The 15672-nt window shown below is 41.9% G+C and overlaps 1 protein-coding gene across 3 annotated transcripts in view; it reads left to right on the forward strand.

The window, feature by feature from the left end:
* The window catches only part of RECQL4 (RecQ like helicase 4), a 235129-nt gene that overhangs the window by 45661 nt on the left and 173796 nt on the right, over positions 1–15672 (forward strand). For all 3 annotated transcript variants that reach the window (XM_069220936.1, XM_069220938.1, XM_069220937.1), the window contains exons 6-7: positions 7560–8872; positions 11104–11203. In XM_069220936.1, the coding sequence (XP_069077037.1) occupies positions 7560–8872; positions 11104–11203 (1413 nt within the window). The remainder of the gene's footprint in view (positions 1–7559; positions 8873–11103; positions 11204–15672) is intronic.

Genomic DNA, 15672 nt, shown 5'->3' on the forward strand with positions numbered 1-15672 from the left:
TACATGGATTCGTAATCTTGTACATCAATTTTCAATGTTTCCTGTACCTTTGAATCTTTGAGTGGAGACGGGACTGTGATTGAATGTCACCAATTTATTTGGTGAAGTGATCTAATCCTCTTTTTAAACTGAATCAACTATTGGTGCCTTAGACCAAGATAACTGATTAGATGAGACTGGTTTGTCCTACTTTGTGTACAGAGCATATATATTTTTTAAGTGAATGGTATTGTGGTAAGGTTCAAGACTGGATCGGTTGCCATCCTGACAACCCTCTGCATCCTATGGTAAAGAACCTGAACCTCCGATTTCTGGGAGGTTTTGTGATATAGGAAGCGCTTTGCAAACCTTTAACAGAAATGCACACATTACAAAACAATTCAGCCTTTACATCAATCAGTTCATTCCCACCACCTAGCAGCAGCACATACTTCACCACATGGCAGCATCACGCAGGGCCTAAAAACATTTTAAGAGCTGAGTGACCCCAGACCTTATCACACTTGTATGAATTCCACCCACCATGAAACCTCTAAGCAACGTAGCAGTACATTTTGTAACTAATCTATTTAAGGAATTCTAATCCCTTGTCATCTGAGGTTGGTTCTGATATAATATGCTGATCTTTGCCAAGGACTTCTTTCTTTTTGTCAAATAATTCCTCCTTCTCTCATTTGTGCGTTAGGTAAAAAAAAAACCAAACAAAAACCACAATAATCTAACAAACCTAGCCAGTTCTTGCGGCAGTTTGACATTGAGTGCAAATGATGTGTCTTACTTTGCTCTCACCAGAATAACACAGTGGACAGGCAGGGCCAACTTTATACTGAAGCTCCTGCATGGTTTCCAGGGTAGCCTGGAAAGATTCCAGAGTGTTCCTGGATATTAATGTCAGTTGCCCATATAGCAGAATGGAAAAATATAATGAAGTATCACATATCCTAGTTTTTTATATCACTTTATTCCTTCACAAAACCCTTCATCCACAAGTAGGTCTGCATCCAACCTCAAACGCTATCCAGTTACAACCCCCTGACATCTTGCAAATCCTGCCCCCTCCCCAGCACTCCACACTCCACATTCTACATTCTTCCACAGAATATGGAATATTGCAGCTCTACTGAAGATGCCACAGAATCCTCTTGTGCTTCCAAAATCTTCTTGTAGATTCATACATCACTGTTAATCTGGTTCTTTCCTAATTCCCCTCATTAATATTTCACCTTGGGAGTGGGGTATTGTAAGGAAGGCGGAGGGGAATCATACAGTTCACCAATACCACAGCATGTACGCCACTACATACAATTTTAACCATAAGAAGGAAAAATACAGAAGGCAAGGATTCTCTATCTCCAAACCCAGGATTGGAAACACAGTACACATCACAGCTAACACAAGAACTGCTGAGACCCTCCTGCAATTCAGAACGAACCAGAATGAATGTTCCTCTCTTCAAGGAGCTTTGCCCCTGCACATTGTAGAATGTACCTTTTATCTCCATCATTGTAAATGATCGGGCTCAAACTCCTGGGCTTGTGCTTTTGTTAAACACTGTTGCTTTTGACTAGCTTTGCACTATGTATGTACAATAGATAAATACATACATATAGACACACTACCCATTTACTGCTCAAATGAATTATGCTCAGTTACTGAAATATTGTCAACACAGAGTCAAACTCTTTCTCAGCATCTAGCAATGCTAAATTTGGTTGCTAGCATTTTCTTACAGCTGCCTATCGCATTGTATGATCTCCTTATGTTGCAGGTGGTGGATCTGTTAGGGGGCTTCATTGGGGGGCCTGGCCCATTCACCAATACATTACCATTTTATATGAATGTCCCAAATAGATGGCCTTATGAACCAGATAACCGTGGCTCTTTATTGACATTTAACAAAACTAAACTTTCTGCTTCTCTTGAAGAAGGAGTAATTCTAGTAACTTCAATTGAGTTCCACAAATTCTCTCTAAATTGTTTACAAGATGTGGTATCACGTTCACCAATGCCGTTACCTATTGATGTCTGTTTTTTCTGTCATTAATTCCTTTACACTGATAGCAATATTTACACCTATATGCAGGGGTATAGAATTTTATCAAATATCTACTTGTCCACGGGACAGGTTGCATCATAAGCCTACTTGTCCTGTAAAAAAAAAAAAATAATCCACTCGCCCCTTTGGTGCCATGTAGTGTGGTGACAAATTATGGCAGCAATCTTATTGTACAACAGCTGTGATAATAGCCTCTCTGATTATGCTAGGACTTATGCTATTGTAGGATCTGGAAACAAGCAATTCCATTTTTTTTCCCAACTTTCAGCAGATCTAAATCCTGGGGCTAGAGATAGGTGCAAGCAAAAGTTCCAGAGTTTTAAAGCCCTTTTGAGTCTGTGCAAGCCCACTAACTTGCATGTTTTAGGGGTTTTCATCAGCTCTTCTTTAATCTTTACCAATACTGAGAAAGGTTGGAAATGTACTCCTGACAAGGGCAGGAGTAAAAGGTCTTCCAGGTTTGGGAAAAAGTGGTTGGAAGGGAACTGATCTTGTAGATGCCCAACAGATCTACACATGCATATTTTCTTATTCTAAAATGTCATTTACAAATATTTTCTAGGAGTACCATTTCCTGGTATACTTCTATAAATTCTTGTGAATTCATTAAAAGTCGTAAATCTGTGCTAATGCAAGGACATATACCATGGGCGCACTTTTTGATTTTCTTTAGGAATTGTGCCCCTAATTGGTTATCCAAGACCTATTGTTTTTATTAAAATTGTATTTCCCTAGTTATCGGCTGGCTTTACTGTAAGTGGCAGCATGCTGCTCTTTCACAGGGAGCATATTGGCACACAGTAGTTTTGTTTATGCCAGGAACTACTGGGGCACTGTGCTTTTTGAGGACAAAATATTTTTGCTTTTTGCCAATGTTTGTTATGATGGTCCCACAACAATAACGTTTTACAAAAAAACATGTTGAAACAAGATACGCATTGACAAAACCGAATGGCTGACCACCAGTGTCAGACCTGTTGGCTTCACCAATGCCTGTTTATGTTCATGTTGTCCATAATCTTGCTGAAACTGTTTACATAGATTTTTTCTTTGAATATTTGTTGGAAATACTAGCATGCATCAACACATTTTACTAAATGATGCCTCAAGGAAATGACACCTAAAATTTCACAATAGTTTAGCAAAACATTTTTTTTCCTAGTTGCATTTTTAGTGAACGTTTTATTTTGAAAGCAAAGAATCATCAATCTTGCTTTGAAGCTTCTGCAGATATTTGGATCTAATCAGACAGCATTCTGGGAGCATTAGACGTTGCCTTATTCTGTCAAACGTTACAAATATGTGTACACATTTTTATATTTGGAGCACTGCAGTCCAAACTTGCAACATTTTTTTAGATTGCTCAACCTAACAATAAAGGGTTTTCATTAATGAACCATAAGTACAAGTTCAAACAGCATTAACACATGTACTCAAACATTATTTTAACCACAGACAATGCCCTAATTATGCCTTGTGTGGATAGAACCTCATTTGGGAAATCAAAAACCCCTTGTTTATAGAACAACTCAAATGTATTCTCAAATATATCCTCAATTTGGGTCATTGTTTCTTCCTTTGCATTTTTTATGGGGTATATTAGCTTATGAGGCTGCTCGAATCAAAAGAACAGGGCCAAAGCTTTGGCCAATGAATTACTTATAGCATTCTTTCTGACATTGTTGCTTGAGAAGTGAACTTCACCTCCCGTTCCATGCAGTTCATCACACTTCTCTTTCTAGAATAGAGTATCCACCAACAGCTTGGCTTTATTTAGTAGACTTCTATAAAACAGTCATGCCTTTAATGTCTTCCCTGCTGCTTCTAGCTCCAGACCAATTGTTCCAAGGATCTCTATTCCTAGGTATAAAAATCCCTAAGCAAAATATCTGATTTTTCTCTCAAATTGGACAGCATGTATTTACTGACCTCTTATTTCACATCAGAAAGGTCTGAGTTACCAACAGGAAGTGATAAGAATGCAATATCAGTCATCACTAGAGCTATCAGCTCCATGTAAGTGAGCTCAGGTAAACAATGTGAAATGCATGTTATAACCCAACTGGTTCATGATCTGGTAGGGTTCTAGGATACAGTGCACATTGAGTGACCAATCATTTTTGTGACCTAAATACCCACGTGCTCTGATGCCAAAAAGTAATCTTTGCTAGAATAAAGGCATCATACACCTTGGAGTAGTACAAATAATGCCACTTTCCTGGGTGATGCCTCCCCATGCATCAACTAAATTGTAAACTTTGTAGTGGGTCCTTGTGCACTTAAACGTGATCTATCTTGTGTGTTATCTCTTACGATATTGAAGTTGCCTCCAGTGACCAATAATAAACCAAGATTATCATGCAGTCTTCAAACTATTGCATCATAAAAAAGATAGAATTTTGTTCCCCTTTTACAATCCTATATCTGATTTCCAAACCTGCTTTCAGAGACTTTAAGTTATAGTTTATTATCTTTATTTAAATTAGTAGCCTCCTCATGAGCTTGAGATGTTTGATGAGTAACTTCATTGGGTCTCCAGCTGAGCATTATTAGAAGTGGATAATTAACCTTCTCATGTACACCAATACATTCCTCTAATTTATAAGGGTATTTAAACTTCACACGTTCCAGAATGTGCAGAAAATCCTTTTTTTGCTAATCATGGTGGACTTGCTGCAGACGGTTCTTTAGCTATATCATGCACATTTCCTTTGTGCACTATCTTATTACTACCTGCACCACTATTTAATATATTACTAGACGAGCCAGGCTAGCTGTGCATTTACGATATTATCTAACTGTGTGATTAATTTTTTTTTTAACATCTTTATTGTATTATGTGCTCGTACATACAACAAAGAGGCAAACCCCCCACCTCTTCCAACCTGTAAACAGTGCCGGAATAAAATCCAACATAAGTTCAATCTCATCAGTCAAAAGTTCACATCCCTGTGGGGTTATCACATTGCACATTACACATCCCTGTGGGGTTATCACATTGCAGGACTCTTCAGCCTCCACATCACCGATTCTTTGGTGCACTTTTAGGGAAAATTCAGGACCTTGTTGGCTGTGTGGCTCAAAAGACGAATTGTCGTCACACATGGTATGTTTATGTACAGCTTTAGATAGTATGTTTATGTACAGTTTTAAGATGCTTTATCCTGTAGCTTGAAGACGTTTCTGAGTGCTTCTAATTGTGTTTTAAGCTTAGCTGCGTTTAGCATAGCTTTAGATGATTTCACAATCCATATTTTTAGTTAATGCTTTTAAAACATGCAAATAAAGCATTTACTTTTTGCTTAAACTCTTAATCAGTTTTCATACTAGACAAAATTGCCAATGTTCAGAATCTTTACATTAAAAGCAATTGTGCTGCTAAAGCTGCGATGCTGTTAGTGTATGTTACGTTAAGGGGTTTTATAAAACGCACAACTTCCAGAAAGGTGTCCTGAGGATAGAAAGTGGAGTACAGAAATCCCACTGCCAAATGGAAGAAACAGTCAAACCAGAAAACCAACTTGGTAGGCATATAGCCAAATCTGTCAGGCTTTCTGAATTTAATCAGGACCGATGTGCTGTTCAAAGAGAGACATAAGATTCCACAATCTGGCGGCAACCACAGACAAGGCCTTACTGTTGGAATGGACTCGAAAGACTCTGGGAATACTAGGAAAAAATCCTGAGAACAACTTGGAACATAAAACTTAAATTTATTGTTGAAATAGGTTGGGCCAGATTGGTGAAGAACCTTGTAAACTATGAACAAAGATTTTAAAAAATCATTTAAATCAGTGGCAACCAGTTTAGAGAGTTAAGAGAAGAGGAACCTGGTGCACCAACAGCTGCTTTAGCCAGCATATTTTGAATTCGCTGTAGCTTCTTCAGAATACTGTGTGAGGCTCCTAGAAGCAAAGAGTTACAATAGTCCAGACTACTGAGGACAGTGGCCTGTTCCACAATCTGACGGGCCTGGGGAGAGAGCTGGGGAACTATTTTTATGAGCACCCTTAACACAATACAGTAAAACATTAAGAGGGAACATGGTTAGCCTGTTTCTGTAAAGACACATTGTCCAACAAATTCACCATGGATTTAGCTCAAGACAAGCCAGAAAGGAGGCCAAAAGAAGGAAGAAAATGTTTAGCAAAGAAGGAGTGAGAAAGGAAATTTAAAGCATTAAGTCTCAGACAAGAGGTGACAGAGGACATATACTGGTGGGGTGTGGCCAAAGGGGCAGACCCCATTTTCTCCAGAGCTATATCTAATCTGTGTGTCACATGTGTAGTTCATGCAAATGATACCAAAAGACCTCACCAATAGGGTAAAAGGGCGAATGTAAATATTAAACAGAGTTGGACTGAGGAAAGAACCTGTGAAACACCATGTCCTACCAGCTTATGATCCGACGCATAAGGAGGGGAGGTACAAAGCTTGATACCTATCTGTAAGATAAGCTTTACACCACTGTAACACAGATCCTCCAGTCCCAGCCTCCATCATTCTGGTTAAACGGATGGAATGCAGAGCAATATCAAAAGCTACGGACAAATTGAGGACTAAGGCAGCTGGATTAGCCTGGTCTGCTAGCATTCTTAAGTCATCCAAAACTGAAACCGGTGCAGTTTCAGTGATGTGTCCTGGTCAAAAACCACACTGTCTGGGTTCTAATAGATGGTTCTGTTCCAAAAATCTAGAAAGCTGTTGATTAACATATTTCTACAAGATTTTAACAGCAACAGGTAGTAGGGAAATTGGGCAAAAATTCAATAGGCCAGATTGGTCTGCATTTGGTTTCTTCAGCAGTGGAACAATGAATGCCCTTTCCCATTCACTAGGGACCCAGCCATTGATAAGTGAGCCATTACACACCTCCAGAAAAGTTGGAGGGGAGCAGATTTGGACACATTCCAATATTTTGGAGGAATCAGCTCATGTGGATAGCCAGTTTTAAAAGACCTTGAGATCTAGTAAAATTGTTCCACAGATAGATACGGGAAGTGATCAAAGCAGCGGTAGACTCAGCTACGGCTTCTGGTGGAACTGGAAGATGGGCAAAAGAAGAAACACCAGACAGAGTCAGAAGGAGATGAGCAGCCTCCCACATATTAGTCAGCCTGTAAGCCAGAAAGACTCAACGAGTCACAGATGGAATTAATCTTCACCTCAAAATAATTAGAAATATGAATGAAGTAGTTATTGTGTAAATGGTAAATTATGTAAACTGACACACATTTATGAATTTGCAATATGATGAGTTTTTAAATGGAATGAATGTTTGAGTTATTGATATATTGAGATGTAATAATTTGACTAAGGTTTTTATTGAGCAATAAACTCTTATGTCTAATTTAAGCACAGATGGAAGTTTAGTATGATTGAAGCTTGAATGATGTTTTAGCAGTTCAGATAATTGGCATTTGCCCAAATAGTGCATATTTATAACTGTATTGTGACAAAATTATAGCAAACGTAACGTTTTGGCTCTTCTTTCTGCTTGCAGGGGAGTCCTTCATCTTTGAGAAAACCTTTTTCTCCCAAATGGAAACCAAGAAATGGACTGTCTGAAGCAGTACCAAAATCTGTCACCCCTACCAGAAATCCCACCAATGCTTTTTCTGATGGCTTTGTTCCCAATGCTCCTGTTTCGAGTCCCATAACTGGTATTTGTAATCCATGCTCTACACCCACCATGCCCCCAGGAAACAGTGTTGCCGGAAAGCCACTGAATGGCCTCTCTGACATCTTAGGTCAGACCTCAGTGACTGCCTCTCCACTACCCTCTATCACCCCATCAGAGAACGGTTCCCACCTTGAAACAGATGATGATTTTCCCCCTCTGAAGCTAGGATTCAATCTGCCCAAGCTGAACTTAACACCTACCTCTAGTCCTCTGCAACCAAACAAGTTCCTACAGCTGAGGCAAACAGTGGGCCAGCGCTTGACCTCCTTGGACCCTAGCTGGCTGGACAGATGTCGGGGTATTAAGGGCCAAGCAGCAAGTAGACCTGAAGCGGAAGGAGCCCCTGCCACAGATGTTAAAATCAAGGCGGATTTGGAAATTTCTTCTCCTTTGCACCCTCAGCCCTCTTCTTCAGACACCCGTTTGCTACAGAGCCCAGACCATCTGATACAAACTGATCTAGCAAGTGGTGATCAAACTTCATCAGCCAGGGCTGCTTCTCCTCAAAGAGCTTCACACAGCCAAGACCTTGCTGGGAAGACTGAAGATCAGATGCCAACTCACTGTCACAAAGCAATGAAGAGCATTGGATCAGCATTGAAGGCTATAAAGACTGTGAAAGAGAATGAAGAAAGGAGGCATATTACACATCATTCAGGTGCAGTCGGATTGACTGTGCCTGCTGGAGATTGTGAGAGTCCTATAGCGAGTAAGCTGCAAGATCAGAGACCTGCCATTATGTACAATCCAGCAGGTGATGGCGTACAAGAGGCGGGCATGACTTTACCCAGCACTGATGATTCTCCACCCCAAAAAAAGATAAAGCGAGCCGGTAGGAAAAGACAGAGGGACACCTCTGTGGAAAAAGAACTTACAATGGATGCGCCATCTGTGGAAGAAGGGACTGCCAAAAAGAGGCGGCGGACTAAGGCATCAACAGCACCCATGGAGAAGAAGAGTGCACCAGTTCGCCGACGCAAAACAAAGGCTGACCAGAACAATGTGAATGAAGAAGACGGGCTAACCCCAACTTCCACAACCAAAAAATCCACAATGCCCACAGAAAACCTCTTTGGAGACATTGAAGAAGATGTAGGGAAAATCCCATCTACCCTCGGAGCAAAGACATCCAGGTGCGTCTACATCAAGGTGGGCAATTGTGCCAGCTAGTCGTCTTTTGTCCCAGCACAAGGTTTTTTGTACTTCTTTGTAACATGTGTTGGCAAAGTGATAACCTGAAGCAAAAAAGTTAAAAGCTGTGATCTCAGCAGTAGCATCCAGATAGAAAATCAGCATAGGTTTAGATGATTTTTGCCATCTGCTTCCTTTCATCTTTTTCTTTGTCTAAGGGGATTAAGGGCCAGATGTAGGTACAAAGCAAATTGCGACTTGCAATTTGCGAGTCTGAGCGACTCGCAAATTGCAACTCGCAATTTGCTATGCAGAACGGTGTCTCAGACACGGTCTGCGAGTCGCTATGGGGTCGCAAAGACCCACCTCATTAATATTAATGAGGTGGGTCGCAAATTGCGGCCCCATAGCGACTATGGGCACTCACTGACATGGAGGCCTGCTGTAGTCAGCAGACCTCCATGTCCGTGACTGCTTGCTAATAAAGCAGTTTTTTTTTTTTTTTTTCAAGTGTAGCCCGTTTTCCTTAAAGGAAAACGAGCTGCACTTAAAAAAAAAAATCCGAAACCTTTTGTTTCTGTATTTTTTCAGGGCAGGTAGTGGTCCTTTGGACCACTACCTGCCCTGAAAAAATATTTTGGGGTCCATTCACAAAGGGGAAGGGGTCCCATGGGGACCCCTTCCAATTTGCGAGTGGGTTACCATCCACTTCAAGTGGATGGTAACTGCGACTCCATTTGCGACCGCATACGCGGTCCCAAATGGAATTGCATACCACTGCGAGTCGCAAATAGGAAGGGAACACCCTTTCCTATTTGCGAGTCAGAAATGCATTTTGCGAGTCGGTCCCGACTCGCAAAATGCATTTCTTCATAGGAAACTCCAGTTTGCGACTCGCAAACGGCAATTTTTGCCGTTTGCGAGTCGCAAACTGGTTCCTACATCTGGCCCTAAGTTTCTGTGCATTATGGTTTTCCCCTCCCTTTCTATGGTCTCAGTCCTCTGCAACAGTCCTCGCCCCACAGCTTGAACATTTTTGGCCACCTCATTCAAATACTACATAAGAATGGTTGACTAGGTGCAGAACCAGGGTTTGCAGAGGGTATTTATAGTAGTAAAGAGAGTGTAGTTCCTGCTTCAGACCCTCTTTCTGGCAACTAATGGAGTGTTACCTGTGGCACTGGGTCCGCCCATAACAATCGCCTCAGAATGAAAAGGCTACTATTTCAATCGTACAGCAGATTTGTGCAGCAGATTGGAAAAAAAGAAACCCTCCACCAGAGCCCTCTGGCATACAGGTACCTGATGAGGAAATGGGAAGCACTTGTGCTGGGGTGCTGCAGCCAACCCAAGCTTAGGGACTCTTTTCTTTCTGCAGTGGTCTGTACTTTCCCATTGATTGTGTTCTATAGGGCCATTTGTGAAATGCTGCCTTTTTTTCTGCAGATAAAAAGGTTTTCGTAACTGTGCATGACACTTGCTCTCTGCACAATGATGCATACACGTTGAACAGTTATTTTGTGTCTTTTCATTGGACCTACAGTGCACTGTGGAGGTATATATGTCTTGTCTGTCTGTACTACGTAAAAGCAGATTTTTCTACCCCCCCCCCCCCAACAGTATTAAGGAAAATGTATATAGCAACCCCCCTATAAAGGACAATCTTGAAATATATATATATATATATATATATATATATATATATATATATATATATATATATATACACACACACACACACACAGACACACACAAACACACACAGACCCATACAGGGGAGTTAATATATACCTTTTCCTTAAGGTTATTGGTTCACAAAATAATTTTAGCTGTTGAGTTGCTAGTACCATGCTACGATGTGGAGTGCAGTGTGCAACGTTATTACATATATGCCGGCTTCTCTTGTCAGGGTATAGGATCTGAGTTGTTATCCATTTTTTCAGTAACTGCTTAGATGAAAGGTCACTTATTCCCTGTAAGACCTGCCCCACCCACCACTGGGTGGGTGGAACAGGTCTTCCGTTAGCACTAAACTCTAAAGTGAAAAAAAACTCTGCTATTCGTAGAATGCCCTTAAAAAGGAACACTCACTAGCTCAAGGATGAGGTAAGTGGCTGAAAAAAATCCTTTTCTAAAGAGTGATAGCACTAGAGCAGAATTCAGGTCGCAAAGCAAAGTCTTGCTTTTTTAACACACATGCTTGTTTTCTGAACTTCTAATTCTTTTCTTGCAGACCCTCTATAAACCATAATGCCAACTTTGTCAGAATAAACTTAAAGAATAAGTCACATGTGAAAGGATATGCCTTAAAAGGAAACCATCTTCGGAAGCAGGTAGGGACATGACTGATGATTTGTTTGGATAATGGTGGGTAATTAACATACCTTCTCTTGGTTATGCCTATTTCGAGGTCTTGGAGTATTCTTCAATCTAGTGCTGACCATCTTACATCTTCATTGTCCCCAAGTGTTATAATTGCTGAAATGTAATAGTTTCTGTTGGTGGCCTTCTTTCAATTCCTAGTTGTGATCCAAAAGGATTGTATCTGCTGCCGCAGACGGAAATTTATACTCCTGTACCTGGTGCCAGTCTCTGAGTCTGGTTCAGATTGATCTCTGATCATTAAAGTATGTATGTTGTATTTATCTAGTATTGGATCTTTCATAGATTCACATGCTTGAATCCTTCCCCGTTGTAGAAGTGGGAGTCCCATGCTATCATAGAAAGTAGTATGAAACAACCACATAGGTTATGATGACAGTAGGCCTTGAATTCACTAGCCTATGTCCCTTTTTAAAAAGGACCAAACTTGAACCATGACCAATCAGGTGACAGAACTTCTAGAACACTCCCAAGAGAGGCTCTCTCCCTCACATTTTCACTGCACGTCGAGTGTGAAGGGAGTCTCCCTGAGCTCTGATCGTTTTTTTCTACTACTTCATAAAAAGGTATTCGATTTTCATCTATATTCACTATGTCTGATAGAAAAGGCACCTTTCGTCCCTGCAAGACCTGTGGGGAAAAAGAGAGTTCATGTGGGTGATCCACATAAGAACTGTATTTATTGCCTTTACCCTTAAACGTAAGGCAAAAGAATGCAACATCTGCTGCACTTTTCCAACAAAAACTCTAAGAGACAGTGAAGGCAGATTGTTGCTGTGTCTACAGAAAACTGAAGCCCAAAAAGACATTTACAGAGTCAGATAGTGACTCTTCACCTAAGTCACATACGAGAGCCAGATCTCTGGTGGTCTATTCTGAGGAGGGCAGAAAATCCCTCAAAAGGTATCACCAGACGAGGTAATCCAAGAAAAAGGAGAAACCAAAACACTCCTCTACAGAGGCAACTTCATCTGCCTCTTCTACTCCATGTAATAGACTACCACAGATACGTCGACAACAGGAACAAAATCTCCTTTCAAAACCCCGTCGACGTTGAAAGCACCGTCAATGGTGTCCGTCCCCACCATATCGTCGGTGAGACCATCTACGGCGCTGATGACGAATATTGCAATTCAGGTTCCCATCTTGTCGACCATTGCCATGGAGACAAGGGGCACATCAGTTCCCCCACCAAGGTCAACCCCGTCGACGACACTCTGTACTGTTCGGTTGACATCGCCATTCCACATAGACCTCGTCGACAACGGCCCTGTCGATGATGACGCCAATACCGTTGACAATTCCACCGTCGTCTTGCAATCCACCATTGACGACGACGTCGATGAGGATAAAAATTAAGACATTTCTGAAGCCTAGTCTTTCATACTCTTCTAACATTCCACCCCTTATACCGTCACCTTCTGGACATGGAGGATTCGGATGAGGAGGGCCCGTTTAGACCAGTGCATAGCCCTTCAGAACTCCAAGTTAAATATCAGGAAGAGGATTGAAGAATATTATGAGGGACGACCAGAGCCAAGACTTTGAGGGCTACTATCATCAACCCTCCACACATAAGCACACAAAGAATTTTCAGTACTACTCAAAACCTCATCACAGACAAGATGTCTCGCTCATTAATACAAGACCTTCAAGAAATGTTGTCGGATTGTTGACAACGTTGTCCTCCTCAGACAACGGTACCACCATCAACCCCTCCACGAACAGCTCCTTCTCCACCAATCACCCCACCTCCAACTATGCCTAGCATGACACCTCCACCACATGCAGTTCCCCCTCCTAGGGAGGACTCTTCTACCTCGGAAGATGAGAACAGAGAGGAAGGTGAACAACTGGCTCAGTCAGATGGCTGGGATGACTTCATCATCCCTACTCCATGTCCACCTCAAATCCCCCTGCTGATTCCCTTCCGGAAGACATTGGGGGGTTTCATAGTATTATGGAAAGGGCAGCAGAAAGATTTCACCTACCCATCACAGTGAAGCACTCTGACTGCCTCTTATATGATTTCAAGGACCAGGCACAGAAATCGGTTAGGTGAATAGCCATCATTGACAACATCTGGCAGGAGGGATTAAAATCATGAAGAACCCCTCTACAGTGCCGGTGAGCCTACCCCATATTGACAAAAAAATACAGGGCGCCTGATTCCCCTGCATGCCTGACTGGGAGTCCCAGACCAGATTACATAGTCTCCCAAGCGACGCAGAGAAGATCTAAGAATCCATTAGCCCCCATCTCATTACCACCGGAAAGAGACAGACGCCGCCTTGACACAATAGGCAAAAGATTTTCCCTCATGTCAGCCATCACAGTCAGAGATGCCAACACCTTAGCTATTTTGGTGCGTTACGACAAGCAGATGTGGTCTGACATCAAGTCTATGCTAGACCTGATTCCAGAAGACTAAAGACAGGAAGCAAAGAGGATCCTACAGGAAGTCGAACGTGCCTCTTCTGAGATTATTGATACAGCCATGGATATCTCCTCCACAGGGTTCCGCCCACTTGCAGGTGCAGCAGTTCTGAGACGTCAAGGTTGGTTCAAAGCCACTTCATTTCAACCTGAAGTACAGTAAAAAATTATTGATATGGCTTATGAGGGTGACATGCTTTTTAGCAAGCACATAGATGAGACTCTTCTTGCCATTAAAACTGGCACAGCCAAGTCCCTAGGTACCTTACAGTACAGAAGATTACTCTTTAGAGGCGCAAGAGGACAAGGTTTCTCCACCTATAGAGGCGCTTATCAACGTTTCCGGCAATTTCAACCTTACCAACTTCAATATAGACCAGCACAAGGATATCGTCAACCAACTAATGCTGGTTTCTCTAAACAGGGAACTCGCTGGAGATCCTCACATCAGGCCAGAGACACAGGACGAAAGCAATGACCACCCAACCCAGGTACCAGCTACTCAACCTTCCAATCAGCAAGTAGGGGCAAACATTTTCAAATATCTCCACAATTGGAAAACCATCACTTCGGACCAATGGGTGTTGGACATAGTAACTTATGGTCACACCTTGGAGTTCACAAAGAAACCACCAAAAAAATCCCTCAAAGGGGGCGCATCCTCCTCATCTTCACTTATTGAAAAAACAAACCATGTTGATGCCTTCCAAGGGAGCAATAGAAAAAGTTACAATGGATCTGAGAGAAAAAGGATTTTATTCCAGTTTTTTCCTCGTACGCAAGAAACCAGGGGAATGGAGACCTATCCTAGACCTAAGGCATCTAAACAAATACCTCTGCAAACTAACTTTCAGAATGATCACTCTTTCAGACATTTTGAACCTCCTAAACAGCAGAGACTATATGACATCTCTAGACTTGGAAGATGCATACTTTCATATCACCATTCATCCCAAGTATTGCAAATATCTCCGATTCACAGTAGCTGGTACCCATTATCAATTCCGAGTCCTACCTTTCGGACTCAGGTCAGCCCCACGCATCTTCACCAACTGTTTGGCACCAGTAGCAGCCGCTCACCAAAATCAAGGCCATCAGGTGTTCCCGTACCTGGACGACAGGCTGCTAAAAGCCTCAGCTCCACAAAGAACACTCAAAGCAATGAAAGCCTGCCTCGTACTTTTTCAAAGGTTGGGTCTCACAGTCGGCGAAAGGAAATCTTCTTCGATCCCTACTCAGAGGTGACATTCCTCAGAGCTGTTGTGGACACGCAGCAGAACAAAGCTTTCCTTTTGCAGGAATGGCAACAGAAACTGACATCTTTGACCAGAACAATATCAAGAAAAAAGTGCATTTCAGTGAGATTGTCCAAATCGCTCCTAGGCATGATATCTTCTGCAATCAACCTAGTTCTACATGCACGTTTCAAAATGAGACCATTGCAAGAGGTATTGCAAGTTCAGTGGAATCAATCACAAGGATCATTCGAAGATCGAATATCCATCATTCCAAAGATGATAAAGGTACTGGAATGGTGGTGTTACCAATCTTATCTTTCCCAAGACCTTACTTATCTGCCATTAGTTCCAGAATTTATTATTACAACGGATTCGTCAATGGATGGATGGGGAGGTCACCTCCAAGATCTACAAATCCAGGGAAAATGGTCAGAACATCAGAAGCTAATACACATCAACAGCGTGGAACTCAAAGCCATCTTCCTCACATTACAAGCCTTTCTCCCAAGGATAGAAGGCTCTTCAGTGCTGGTACGAACAGAGAACACGACCCGCATGTATTATATCAACAAGCAGGGAGGCCCGAAATCTCTAACACTCTCACAAGAAGCCCAGGATTTATGGAACTGGCTAACAGACCACAACATCTCCTTGAAAGCCGAACTCATCTTGGGAGTGCACAAATCTCTAGCGGACGCACTCATCAGAACCAAGAACGATTGTCACGAATGGGCGCGGAACCAAAC

This window comes from Pleurodeles waltl, chromosome 2_2 (assembly GCF_031143425.1).
Source record: "Pleurodeles waltl isolate 20211129_DDA chromosome 2_2, aPleWal1.hap1.20221129, whole genome shotgun sequence".
Classification (NCBI taxonomy): domain Eukaryota; kingdom Metazoa; phylum Chordata; class Amphibia; order Caudata; family Salamandridae; genus Pleurodeles; species Pleurodeles waltl.